This window comes from Chiloscyllium punctatum, chromosome 52 (genome assembly GCF_047496795.1).
Source record: "Chiloscyllium punctatum isolate Juve2018m chromosome 52, sChiPun1.3, whole genome shotgun sequence".
Taxonomy (NCBI): domain Eukaryota; kingdom Metazoa; phylum Chordata; class Chondrichthyes; order Orectolobiformes; family Hemiscylliidae; genus Chiloscyllium; species Chiloscyllium punctatum.
In genome coordinates, this window is record NC_092790.1 from 16,998,453 (window position 1) to 17,011,144 (window position 12,692).

Below are 12,692 nucleotides of genomic sequence, written 5' to 3' on the forward strand. Positions count from 1 at the left end.
TGGTGACGAAAAGTCTGTCCGGCCACTGATGTGATCAGTGGCGATGTCAAAGGCAGATTTTCTGGTTTACCCGAGAACCCGACTAACTGAACGCTAGAGGATGACATGCTTGAGCGAGGTATATCACAAGTGATGGTGGAAAATCTTGCACTTGTATCAACCAAAAAAGACAGATTCTTGTCAATTACCCTCATTTGCATATAGGGGTCTGCCAACCCCACATGCCCCTGGGTTCTCGGGCCCCGTCAATATTCGCACCCCTGCCCTTCTGGCGTAGTTTGGGGGTACTGTCCTTGCACCGGGGCTACAGCTGCATTTGGGACTTGACAAGGCTGAACAGCCTGTTGGACAGGAGGCTGACTTGAACGGACATACTGTCCTCGGATCAATCCCGGACCTCCCTGGGGTCCCCACAACAGGGGACAATTTCTTCTCCAATGCCCGGGTTGGCCATATTCAAAACAGGTGTTGGATGGCTGACCTCTGAATCCCCCACGGCCCCTTCCTCTACCACGTATTCCTCCTGGAACACCTATAGGCCTACCCCCATATTGGGGTAGGGTGGCATCCAATCAAATGTTGGGTCTGAACTCGGCAAGTTGTTTTGTGGCGACGGTCGTGAACCATCTGACTAGTCGTCTTTTGGGAGGCCTTCTTTATATCACTAGCCTTCCTCCTAGCCTCATCGAGCTATAACTTCAACAACTGCACTTGAGCTGACTCATTACTGTTTATCTTCATCCTGTTTTGTCCTATAACGCTTCATGTGGTGGGTCAAGTGTTTCTCCCACTGTTCTGGAGAACAATCTGGGATATCGGGATTACTTTCCATTGCCTCTTTTACTTCCTTAGGCATCCCTGCCATAACAGCATTCCTAAATAATGTGGTCTGTAGCTGACCTGACCCTGGATGGCTCCCCGCAGTATCTGTCCACATGTCCTTACACCTAGCCAAAAAGGTAGACATATCCTCACCCTCCTTCATTGTGAAGGTGAGTGAGTGCATCGCTCCCAGTGGAATCGGGAACCTCTCCCTCATTGCCCTTCCCACACAGGTATCATGCTGCGCAAATGGGTCTGAATCAGGTAATAAGGTGGTCCCCGCAGACACTTCAATCTGCTGTATTTCCCACATACTCAATTGCTTACCCAACAATGCTCTCCAGTCACCCATAGCTAACTTGTAGCCTAATGTATATTGGGAAAATTTAGTCATCCAGGGCCCACCTCCCTCCATGGGTGGGGGCATTTTATCCAGGATGCAGTTCATATCAGTATATGTGAAAGGCTGATAAACATTCCCCAGATAAGAGCCTCTGTAAATCAATGGCATTTGGTGGTGCTGATGCTTTATAGGTTGTCGTAATGTGTCTCTTTGATGCAGGTTGTAACTTGATTCAGGTAGAGACTTCAGTAAAGGGCCATGTTTGGTATGCATTGTGAGTGAGCCTTTCAAAGTGATTGGATAGGTGTTTGGATCATCATCTGTCGGGGATTCTTCATCCTCAATATCTATACTACTTCTGGACTCCTCCCCATCCAATCTCTCTCTATCCCGTTCTTCCCTCAAATCTCTCCGTCTTCTGTCTGAGAACCCATCATCCAATAACTGACCTGAATCATGTAACCTTCCCTTCTTCTCATTCTCAGCACTATACGGTGTCGAATGAGCCTCTGGCTCCTGTACTGCTAAACATCTCCCCTGTTTTGGCTGTTCTTTATTTCTCCTATGCGTCATCATCACCCTATTCGACTCCTCTACTTCCTTAACCCTCTGATCAACTTCTAATGTTAACTTTTCTACTTTTCTGATACTTTCTTCTAGAGCTTCCGCTAGTCTCTGTTTTACTACGTTATACTCTCTTGTTCCTACTTCTTGCACATCTAACACCCCTTCATGAACATACATAAGTGGCATTTGTATTACAGGATATGGGGGTGGTGATTGTATCACAGGCAATTTAGGATATAATGGCGCAGATGGTCCTGCCTTCTCTGTCTCCTTTGTCAATTCTATTGCAGAGGTACCACCTACTCTCTTTTGTAATATTTCTACTGCCATACAGGCTAACGTCATGTTATGCAGATGAATCCTCCTCTCTTCTTTCTCCTCACCTTCTTTTGTCCACTTTCTTCTACGTAACATGGACCCTTTCTCTCCCTTCATATGCTCTTCTACTTCTAATTTAGCTTGCTCTTCTACTTTTCCCAAAAACAGTGACAATTTCTTCCTCTCCTCATCCTTAGGGACTTTGCCCTGTTTCTGTAATTCCTCCCAAATCTTATCATATTTCTCCATCATTGTTTTTTGTTTGTTCCTTGCAAGCCCACTGACTTCTGGCTTTACCCCACTGCTGTTTTACAGGCAACATTAAATCGGAAGAACACCCTCTGTATTCTTCACACTCTTTATCAAACTCCCCTTCCATTTTATGTATTTTTGTTTCAATCCTCCCGTCCAGTAGTCAGTTGGTTTAGATATAAATATAACCGAGCAACCAACCCAATTCTCTCACTGAGACACCACCGTCTGTCTTCAAAACACTACTGGTTTTTATACCACCCTCCGTACATTCCCCAATTCTTAAAACTTATAACACAATCATAAACCAAAATTTGTGAGCGTTGCTTTTATGAGATCCTGCTCAATGGACTTTAAACCTCCTCACCCATACGTACCTTGTTGCTTTTATGAGGACTCTAACCCCAAGGGACTTTAAACCTGTACGCACTACAATCAATACTTTGTCCACTTACTCTTGCTAGGACACTTGCAGTATAATGACAACAATCAATTTAGTGTTTCCAATTGCAGAACTTCGATATAAACAGGCGTCTGCTCACCTTTTTTTTTAATGCGGCGCCGCTTGTTGTTGTCCTCAAACGTCAGTCGTCCGTTGTTTCTATTTTTCACTCTTTACGTCACTTCTCCGTCTTCATCACGTCGGGGTCACCAAATTGTAGGACCTTGGCTCAAACTACCAATTTTACTTTCTTCTATGTGTGAGCCAAGTACTGTGTGTTCTTTTAAATGAAGCACTAGGAGAAGATATTCAGTCTCACACTCTTGATTTATTTTAAACAGTAAGTGGACAAAGCATTCAGAGCTCTGGGTCTAACCCTTTTTCCCTGACCAACTGCCACATGTGCCAGTTCAAAAAGTAAGACCTCGTTCTGTCCCTGCCCCAGTCTTTTATACAATAAAAAACGTCATACACACACTGAGGTAGAATTATCTTCTCATTGGCTGTTGGTCTGACTCCATTCTCTGCCTCCTTGCATTCCTGAATGTCCGACCCCACGTGAGCTTTTTTGCCTGCGAAACGGATCATCACGTGACCTCGGCCCACCTCCGGGGCGCGAAACGGAATGTCACGTGACCGCCTCCTGCGTGGGTTAAACCGCGTCTTCACAGGCTTCTGACTGCTGCAGAGATTCACAGTTGCAGCCAGCCTTCAGTTTTTTGTGTAAGCCATATATTTACAAGATAGATGATAGAGGGTCATGGTGGAGAGTTGCTTTTCAGAGTGGAGGCCTGCGACCAGTGGTGTGCCACAAGGATTGGTGCTGGGTTCTCTGCTTTTCACTGTTTATGTAAATGATTTGGATATGAACATAGGATACATGGTTAGTAAATTTTCAGATCATACCAAAACTGGAGGTGTAGTGGATACCGAAAAAGGTTATCTCAGAGTAAAAGGGCATTGTGATCAGGTGGGGAAATGGCCGAGGAGTGGCAGACAGAGTTTAATTTAGATAAATAAGAGGTGCTGCATTTGGAAAGGCAATTCAGGACTGGATTTATACACTTGATGGTAAGGTCCTAGGGAGTGTTGCTGAACCTGACCTTGGAGTGCAGATTCGTATTTCCTTAAGGGTTGGTGCAGGTAGATAGAATAGTGAAGAAGGGGTTGGTATGCTTTTACTTTTGGTCAAAGCATTGACTGTAGGAGAAAGTGAGAACTGCAGATGCTGGAGATCAGAGTCTAAAACTGGGGCACTGGAAAAGCACAGCAAGTCAGACAGCATTTGATGAGCAGGAGAGTTGACGTGGCGGGCATAAGCCCTTCATCAGGAATGTCATTCCTAATGAAGGGTTTATACTTGAAATATCGACTCTCCTGCTTCTCTGTTGCTACTAACCTGCTGTAATTTTCCAACTCCACACATTGAGTATAGGAGTTCAGAGATCATGTTGAGGACATTGGTTCTTCCACTTTTGGATTATTGATTGCAATTCTGGTGTCCTCACTAGGGAAGGATGTTGTGTAGCTTGAAAGATTTCAGAAATGGTTGCCATGGTTGAAGGTTTTGCGCTATAGGGAGGCTGAAGAGGCTGGGGCTGTTTTCAGTGAAATGTCGGAAGAGCAGGGGTGACCTTAGAGATTTTTTTTAAATCATGAGGGGCATGAAAACCATAAGTAAACACAGTCTTCTCTCTGGGTAGGGGAGTCCAGAACAAGAAGGCATGGGTTTACAGTGAGAGGAGAAAGATTTCAAAGGGTCCTAAGCGGCAACTTTTCACATAGACGACGGTGCATTTCTGGAGTAAGGTGCCAGAGGAAGTGGTGGAGGCTGGTTGTGGGATTATAGGTAAAGTAGTGTTACTTCTGCAATTATAATTACTTATGCAAGGTAAATGAACTCCCACCAGTGTGTAATTCTTTCAACTAAGAGCTGAGTCAACTAGAATGCAAACTATGTGGAGGAAATACATAATTGCTTTTGTATTAGCTAAAATTGCATGCAAGAATGAAACGTGACTGCAAAACAATGGTAGATGTTACAGACAAATAGATAAGGTGCTGTGAGGATGTAGGTTAAGCCAGATATGCTTGCACAAGCAGTAGTTATAAGCATCTATTTCCCACTTTTACAGAAACACAGGAACAAACCCCAATTACAAGGTCATAAGGATCAGTATGGTTGGGTAAAGCACAGATGGAGGGAGTAGACAATACCTAACAATGGGCCACAGCAGGATGTGGTCAAACGGCCTTGTGAGGCCAGAAATAAGCATTTTGTCACAGACAAGGCCAGATAAGGCAAGAGATAAACAGGAGTAATGGGTGCCGGTCTTAGAGAAGTGGAAGATGTAAACGGGGAGGAGCAATGGGATAAAAAAAGGAACCAAATGACATAAATATCGTGTATTCGTTGAATTCAGGGGGTGTGTGTGTCCCTGCCTTGTAGACAGTGGACATCGCACCCTCTTGCAAGGGTAAAATAAATGACACTACTGATTCAGATCTTGTCTCGGACTGAAATTATTGAAGTGAGTGAGCTTTGTTTGTCACACTGGTATAATTACAACATTTAAAAGACATTTAAATGGATATAAGATAGGAAGGGTTTAGAGGGATATGGGCTGAATGCTAGCAAATTAGATTAGATTAATTTTAGGATATCTTGTCAATATGGACAAGTTGGATAGAAGGAACTGTTTCTGTGCTGCACCATCTCTATGACTATGACCGAGAAGCCAGTCACTGAGCTATTTCAGTTTTTGTACATTTGTGCCTCTCAGATATCAAGCTTGCAAAAGCAGACATTGCTGAAATGTTACATTGTGTCAGGCCTCTTCTGTAAACAACTTCTGGAATTTATCGTCTGTCTCCCTCCCCTCCCTTTGGGACAAGAATTCACAATTTTTACAATGCAGGAATGTATGAATGAAAAATGTTTTTGTTATATTTGCACCTGTCCTCCCTCTCTCTCTCTCTCTCTCACACCCGTTAACTCTTGTATTTGTATCTCTTTCTTGGACCAAAGTGTCTGATTCTGTGTTGCATGATTCTATACCAACCAGCAATCCATTGTGCCATTGGTCCCAAACGTGATGTGGGATGTAGGTAAAGTAATGTTACTTCTGCAATTATAATTACTTATACAAAGTAAATGAACTAACACTAGTGTGTAATTGTTTCAGCCAAGAGCTGAGTCAACAAGAATGGAAACTATGTGAAGGAAATACATAATTATTTTTTGTATTAGCTAAAAGTATGTGCAATAAAGACATGGGACTGCAAAACAATGGTAGAAATACAGGTGACTAGATAAGATGCTGTGAGGAGAGGCAGTTAAGCTAGATATGCCTGTACAAACAGTAGGTATAAACATCTGTTTCCAACTTTTACAGAAACACAGGAACAAACCCCAATTAAAAGGGTCTTAACGATCTGTATGAGAGGGGCGGCACAGATGGAGGTAATGGTAAGGAAAGGATATGCCTAACAATGACCCACAGCAGGATGAGGTCAAACGGCCTTGTGAGGCCAGAAATAAGCATTTTGTCACAGACCAGGCCGGATAAGGCAAGAAATAAACAGGAGTAATGGGTACCGGTCTTCGGGAAGTGGAGGATGTTAACAGGGTGGGGGGGGGGAGCAATGAATTAAAAAGAATGTATTGGAAACAAATTATATAAATATCGAGTATTCATTGAATTCGGTGTGTGAGTCCCTTGCCTTACAGACAGACAGTGGACTTCACACCCTATTGCAAGAGTAAAATAAAGGACACTTCTGATTCAGATTTTGTCTCGTACTGAAATTATTGAAGTGTGTGAGCTTAGTTTCTCACAGTGAGTATTTAGAATTGCGTGAAGATGTGAACCCACAGCTTTGGACAGAAGACCTCCCGCCTTCTAACCACTAACGATTGGGGATACATTCACAGAATTTGGAATCAATTGTGCTCGAGAGTGAGAGAGAAATCAGACACCATTTCTCTGACATGAAATGCTGTGTTAATTTGATCCGTTCTTTTCTTCAGTTGACGATGGCAAGTGAAGACAAGTCATGCCCACCACCTGAAGGAACTTTTAATCTTCACCAGCAGAGTTCTGTGACTAGCTCCTCCGAATGTTCTGATAGGTAGACGAACCATTATCTTCCTGCCTTCCGGCACGTACGTCTTGCTCCCTTGTCCTTTCGAGGTGCATTAACGACGCGTAAGTCACGTGACTGTCAGCCTCCCTCTGCAAGGGAACAGACAATGTCTTAATCCAAAACTCGTTGCATTTCTGACCATTTTTGTAATTGCACTTCAACAAAGGGGCTGAAGGACAGAGCAAGTGGGAGCAGGCATAGGTCACCCGGCCCCTCCAGCCTGCTCCAGTAGTATCCCCCAACTCAGTCTCCCTTTTCCTACTTTCTCTTTTTAGCCCCTAAGTACTCTATCCCAATCTTCCTTGAACAATATTCAGTGTTCTCATCATGACTGCTTTCTGTGGTGGAGAATTTCACAGGCTCCCCACTTCTTGAGTGAAGACATTTCTACCCATCGCAGCCCTACATCCTGTCTCATTTCGACTATGACCCATTTGTTTTGAACTCCTCTCCCTTACCTCTGTTAGTGGGAAATTCCTTCCTGCTTTGACCCTGTTAGAATTTATTGGTTTCCTCTCACCCCAATTCTTCTAAACTTGAGTAAATATACTCCTAACTAATTCAGTCTCTGTTCATCTGACAGTCCTGCCATCTCAGGAATCAGTCTGAGGCAGTGAAGAAGGCAGTCATTTTAGTTTAAAAAAATAGAGCGGGAATGAACCAATCAACCCAAAAATTATGTTTCCACTTTGAGACCCAACCACCCCGCTGTGGGCCTGGAGTCACCAAGAGTCATATTCATACAGCACTGAAACAGACCCTTCAGTCCAAACAGTCCATGCCAAACATAATCCCAAACTAAACTGTTCCAACTGCCTGTGGTTGACCTATGATCTTGCATGATCTTACATAAACATATTTTAAACATTGTAATTGTGTCCGTATCCACCACTTATTCTGAAAGTTCATTCCACACACAAACCACTTCAGAAGAAAAATTACCAGTTATGCCTTTATAAAATCTCTCTCGTCTCACCTTAAATCTTCCATTCTCGACAGCATCCAGGTAAATCTCTTCCAAACTCTCTCCAACTTAATTACATCCTTCCTATAACAAGGAGTCAGAACTGGACACAGTACTCTAGAACAGGCCTCACCACCGTCCTGTTCAACCTTAATAGGACATCCCAACTCCTAGAATCAAAAGTCTGAGCAATAAAGTGTGGTTGTTATGGGGGACTTTAACTTCCCAGATATTGACTGGGAAAGCTATATCTCGAGTTCGTTAGATGGGTCGGTGTTTGTCCAATGTGTGCAGGAGGGTTTCCTGACACAATATGTAGACAGGCCAACAAGAGGTGAGGCTATACTGGATTTGGTTCTAGGTAATGAACCAGGCCAGGTGTTAGACTTGGAGGTAGGTGAGCACTTCGCGGGCAGTGACCACAACTCGGTGACTTTTACTCTAGTGATGGAGAGGAATAAGTGTGCACTGCAGAGCAACAGTTATAGCTGGGGGCAGGGAAATTATGATGCGGTGAGGCAGGACTTAGGATGCGTGGATTGGAAAAATAGGCTTCAAGGGAAGAACACAAATGATATGTGGAGATTGTTCAAGGAACAGCTAATGGGTGTCCTTGATAAGTATGTACCAGTCAGGCAGGGAGTAAAGGGTCTTGTGAGGGAGCCGTGGTTTAACAAGGAATTGGAATCCCTTGTGAAAGGGAAGAGGGCGGCCTATGTAAAGATGAGGCGTGAAGGTTCAGTTGGGGCGATTGAGAGTTATAAGGTAGCCAGGAAGGATCTAAAGAGAGAGCTAAGAGCAGCGAGAAGGGGGCCTGAGAAGTCCTTAGTTGGTAGGATTAGGGAACACCCAAAGGCTTTCTATAGGTATGTCAGGAAGAAAAGGATGACGAGGGTAGGTATCGGTCCAGTCAAGGATAGTAGTGGGAAGTTGTGTGTGGAGGCGGAGGAGATCGGTGAGACACTAAATCAATACTTTTCATCAGTATTCGCTCAGGAACAGGACGTTGTTGCCGATGTGAATACTGAGTCACAATTAATTAGAATGGACGGCTTTGAGGTATGTAGGGAAGAGGTGTTGGAAATTCTGGAAAGGATGAAAATAGATAAGTCCCCTGGGCCTGATGGCATTTATCCTAGGATCCTCTGGGAAGCTAGAGAGGAGATAGCGGAGCCATTGGCCTTGATTTTTATGTCGTCGTTGTCTACAGGAATAGTGCCAGAAGACTGGAGGATAGCGAATGTGGTCCCCTTGTTCAAGAAGGGGAGCAGGGATAGCCCGAGTAACTATAGGCCAGTGAGTCTCACTTCTGTTGTGGGCAAAGTCTTAGAGAGAATTGTAAGGGATAGGATTTATGAACATCTGGATAGGAATAATGTGATCAAGGATAGTCAGCATGGTTTTGTGAAGGGCAGGTCGTGCCTCACAAACCTTATTGAATTCTTTGAGAAGGTGACCAAGGAAGTGGACGAGGGTAAAGCAGTAGATGTGGTGTATATGGATTTTAGCAAGGCGTTCGATAAGGTACCCCATGGCAGACTAATGCAAAAACTACGGAGGTATGGCATTGAGGGTGCATTAGAGATTTGGATTAGGAATTGGCTGGCTGGAAGGAGACAGAGGGTAGTAGTTGATGGTATAGGTTCATCTTGGAGCGCAGTTACTAGTGGTGTTCCACAAGGATCTGTTTTGGGACCATTGCTGTTTGTCATTTTTCTAAATGACCTGGAGGAGGGGCTTGAAGGCTGGGTGAGCAAGTTTGCGGATGACCCGAAATTCGTGGAGTTGTGGACAGCGAAGAAGGATGTGGCAGGTTACAGCGGGATATAGATAAGTTGCAGAGCTGGGCAGTAAGGTGGCAAATGGAATTCAATGTAGCTAAGTGTGAAGTCATTCACTTTGGTAGGAGTAACAAGAAGATGGATTACTGGGCTAATGGTAGACTAATTGGTAGTGTGGATGAGCAGAGGGATCTTGGTGTCCATGTACACAGATCTTTGAAAGTTGCCACCCAGGTAAATAGTGCTGTGAAGAAGGCATATGGTGTACTGGGCTTTATTGGTAGAGGAATTGAGTTCCGGAGTCCTGAGGTCATGTTGCAGTTGTATAAGACTCTGGTGCGGCCTCATCTGGAGTATTGTGTGCAGTTTTGGTCGCCATATTAGAGGAAGGATGTGGAGGCATTGGAATGAGTGCAGAGGAGGTTTACCAGGATGTTGCCTGGCATGGTAGGAAGATCCTATGAGGAAAGGCTGAGGCACTTGGGGCTTTTCTCATTGGAGAAAAGAAGGTTTAGGGGAGATTTGACAGAGGTGTACAAGATGATTAGGGGTTTAGATAGGGTTGACAGTGAGAACCTTTTTCCGCTAATGAAGTCAGCTGTTACCAGGGGACACAGCTTTAAATTAAGGGGTGGTAGGTATAGGACAGATGTTAGGGGTAGATTTTTTACTCAGCGGGTTGTGAGTTCATGGAATGCCCTGCCAGTAGCAGTGGTGGACTCTCCCTCTTTATGGTCATTTAAGCGGGCATTGGACAAGCATATGGAGGTTATTGGGCTAGTGTAGGCTTCGGTCGGCGCAAAATCGAGGGCCGAAGGGCCTGTACTGCGCTGTATGTTTCTATGTTCTATGTTCTAAAGGCAAGTGTCGAAATGCCTTCTGAATCACCCATCTATCTGTGATGCAAACTTCAGAGAATTATGTCCCTGAACCCCTCGGTTTCTCTGTTCTGCAAGACCACTGATGGCTCTACTTCTAATTGTATAGTTCCTGTCTTTGTTTGTTTTACCAAAGTACATTACTTCAGATTTATCCAAATTAGACACCATCAGCCACTTTCTGCCCATTGACCCAATTGATCATGATTTCTTTGCAATCTTCGATAACCTTCTTCATTATCCACTATACTACCAATCCTGATGTTCTCTGCAAACTTACTAAACATGCTTTCCATCTCCTCATCTAAATCATTTATATATAAATGACAAAAGTGGATCCAGTCTTCCAAGACACTGAAGCTTTCGATGAAACTACTTAAAATTCAGGATCGTGGACCTTAAACGATCGGAGGACTTTACTATCAATCTTTAAAAGTGGCAACTTGTCTGCCCAGCTGCATCACAATGTGGATCAATGATGAGTCAGAGCAGCAATGGAGAAAGGAAAGGAAGCATATCCTGCACCAGATCCCACTACCTGTACAGATAATCTGCCAGTTCAGTTGCATAAAGAACAACAACAAAAACGTATTATCCTGAGTAGATGACATCCTTGCATTGAGGGACAGCTGATGACACTTTGGTGATGATTGGGCACAGTTGCTACAAATGTCCTGATCTCAGCTGTCTACAGAACACTTTGCGACATGGACTGTTCTGCAAAAAGTGTTAGTTGCATAAAGCTTGCAGTAGCTGCAAAGATCAAATAGTCACTGTCCGCTCTTGTTTATATTTCTCAAGCTATGATCTCTGAGCCCTTGCAGTGTGTCCACTCTTGCATTGCAGCCATTCAGTAGGTTTACACATTATGATAGTATTCTGTTGACAGGTCTTTTGTCTCTAGTAGAACGCAAAGTATTACAGAATAGATAACTCAGGAAAGTCAGACTGGGTACAGGTTTCCTTCCGTCAAGCCCATTTTTCTTTAAAAATATACACTCGTAGGATGCAGGTGTGACTGGCTGGGCTAACATTTATCACCCCACCGTAATTGCCAATAGGACAGTTAAGAGTCAGTCACATTGTTGTGTGGTCTGGAGTTATATGTAGGCCAGACTGGGTAAAGATGACAGATTTTCCTCCTGAAAGGACATTACACCCAGATGGGGCTCTCTCCTGTCAATGGTCCTCATTAAACTCTACATCCAAGACTTTTATTGAACTCAAATTCACCCCTTTGCCATGGCAGGATTCGCACCTCCGTCACTGGAACATCACCTAGGAATCCGGATTAATAGTCTAACATTAATATAATTCATCCATGACCTCGATTTGCTGGATCAGAGAGCTAGCTGGGTGTTTTTAACATGGTTCATTTGACCAGATCCACTTTTAATGATTAATTAATGTATCACACAGAACCACATCTATTAAATTGATGTCAGTACTTAATATTTAAATGGTGAAAGACTGCGTAAAGCTGTGGACCTAAACGTTTGGGAGTCCTGGTCCGTGAATCCCAAAACAAAAGCTAATGTCGAAGTTAAGCCGGTCATAATAGCCTTTATTTCAAAGGGAATGGAATATAAAAGTTGCGAGATTTTGTTTAAACTATACAAGACACTCGATAGACCACATCTGTGATACAGTGATCAGTTCTGGGCCTCCGTATCTAAGGAGAGGTAGACTAGACATTGGAGGCAGGCCAGAGAAGCTGATCTTGGGTATGGAGAGATTGTGTGTTGAGGAAGAGGTGAGTAGGTCAAGCCTAAGCACATTTGGTGTTGAGAAGAAAGATAGGCGACCCTATTGAAGATTCTCAAATGGCTTGACTTGAGGGGAGATGCAGAGAGAGGTTGTTTCTCCCGATGTGGAAAAGTCTGGGACCAGAGGGGCATCATTTCAGAATGTGACAGGGGGAAGGGAGTTTGTTGCCCCTTGAAGATGGAGATGAGGAGGAGTTTCTTCTTTTCCAGGAGAGAGTGTCTGTGGACTTCTTTACTGCAGAAGGCTGTCGAGGCTTAGTCGTGAAAGTATATTCAAGGCTGAGATTTTTTATCTGCTTTTTGCAGCAGAGAGTGGCGGGTGCTAGGCGGAAGTTAGGTCAGAGCGCAGAGCTGGTCGGGAAGGTAAGTGATTGTTATTTAAGAACTTACCTTGACGCCAACGGTCTTTTTGC

The 12,692-nt window shown here is 43.9% G+C and overlaps 1 protein-coding gene across 4 annotated transcripts in view; it reads right to left on the bottom strand.

Annotated features, from left to right (window-relative positions):
- Positions 1-3,052: 3,052 nt before the first annotated feature.
- The window catches only part of LOC140470652 (high affinity immunoglobulin gamma Fc receptor I-like), a 54,557-nt gene continuing 44,917 nt past the window's right edge, over positions 3,053-12,692 (bottom strand). For all 4 annotated transcript variants that reach the window (XM_072566686.1, XM_072566689.1, XM_072566687.1 and 1 more), the window contains one exon: positions 3,053-6,979. In XM_072566686.1, coding sequence (XP_072422787.1) covers positions 6,851-6,979 — 129 coding nt within the window. In that variant the 3' untranslated portion in view covers positions 3,053-6,850. The remainder of the gene's footprint in view (positions 6,980-12,692) is intronic.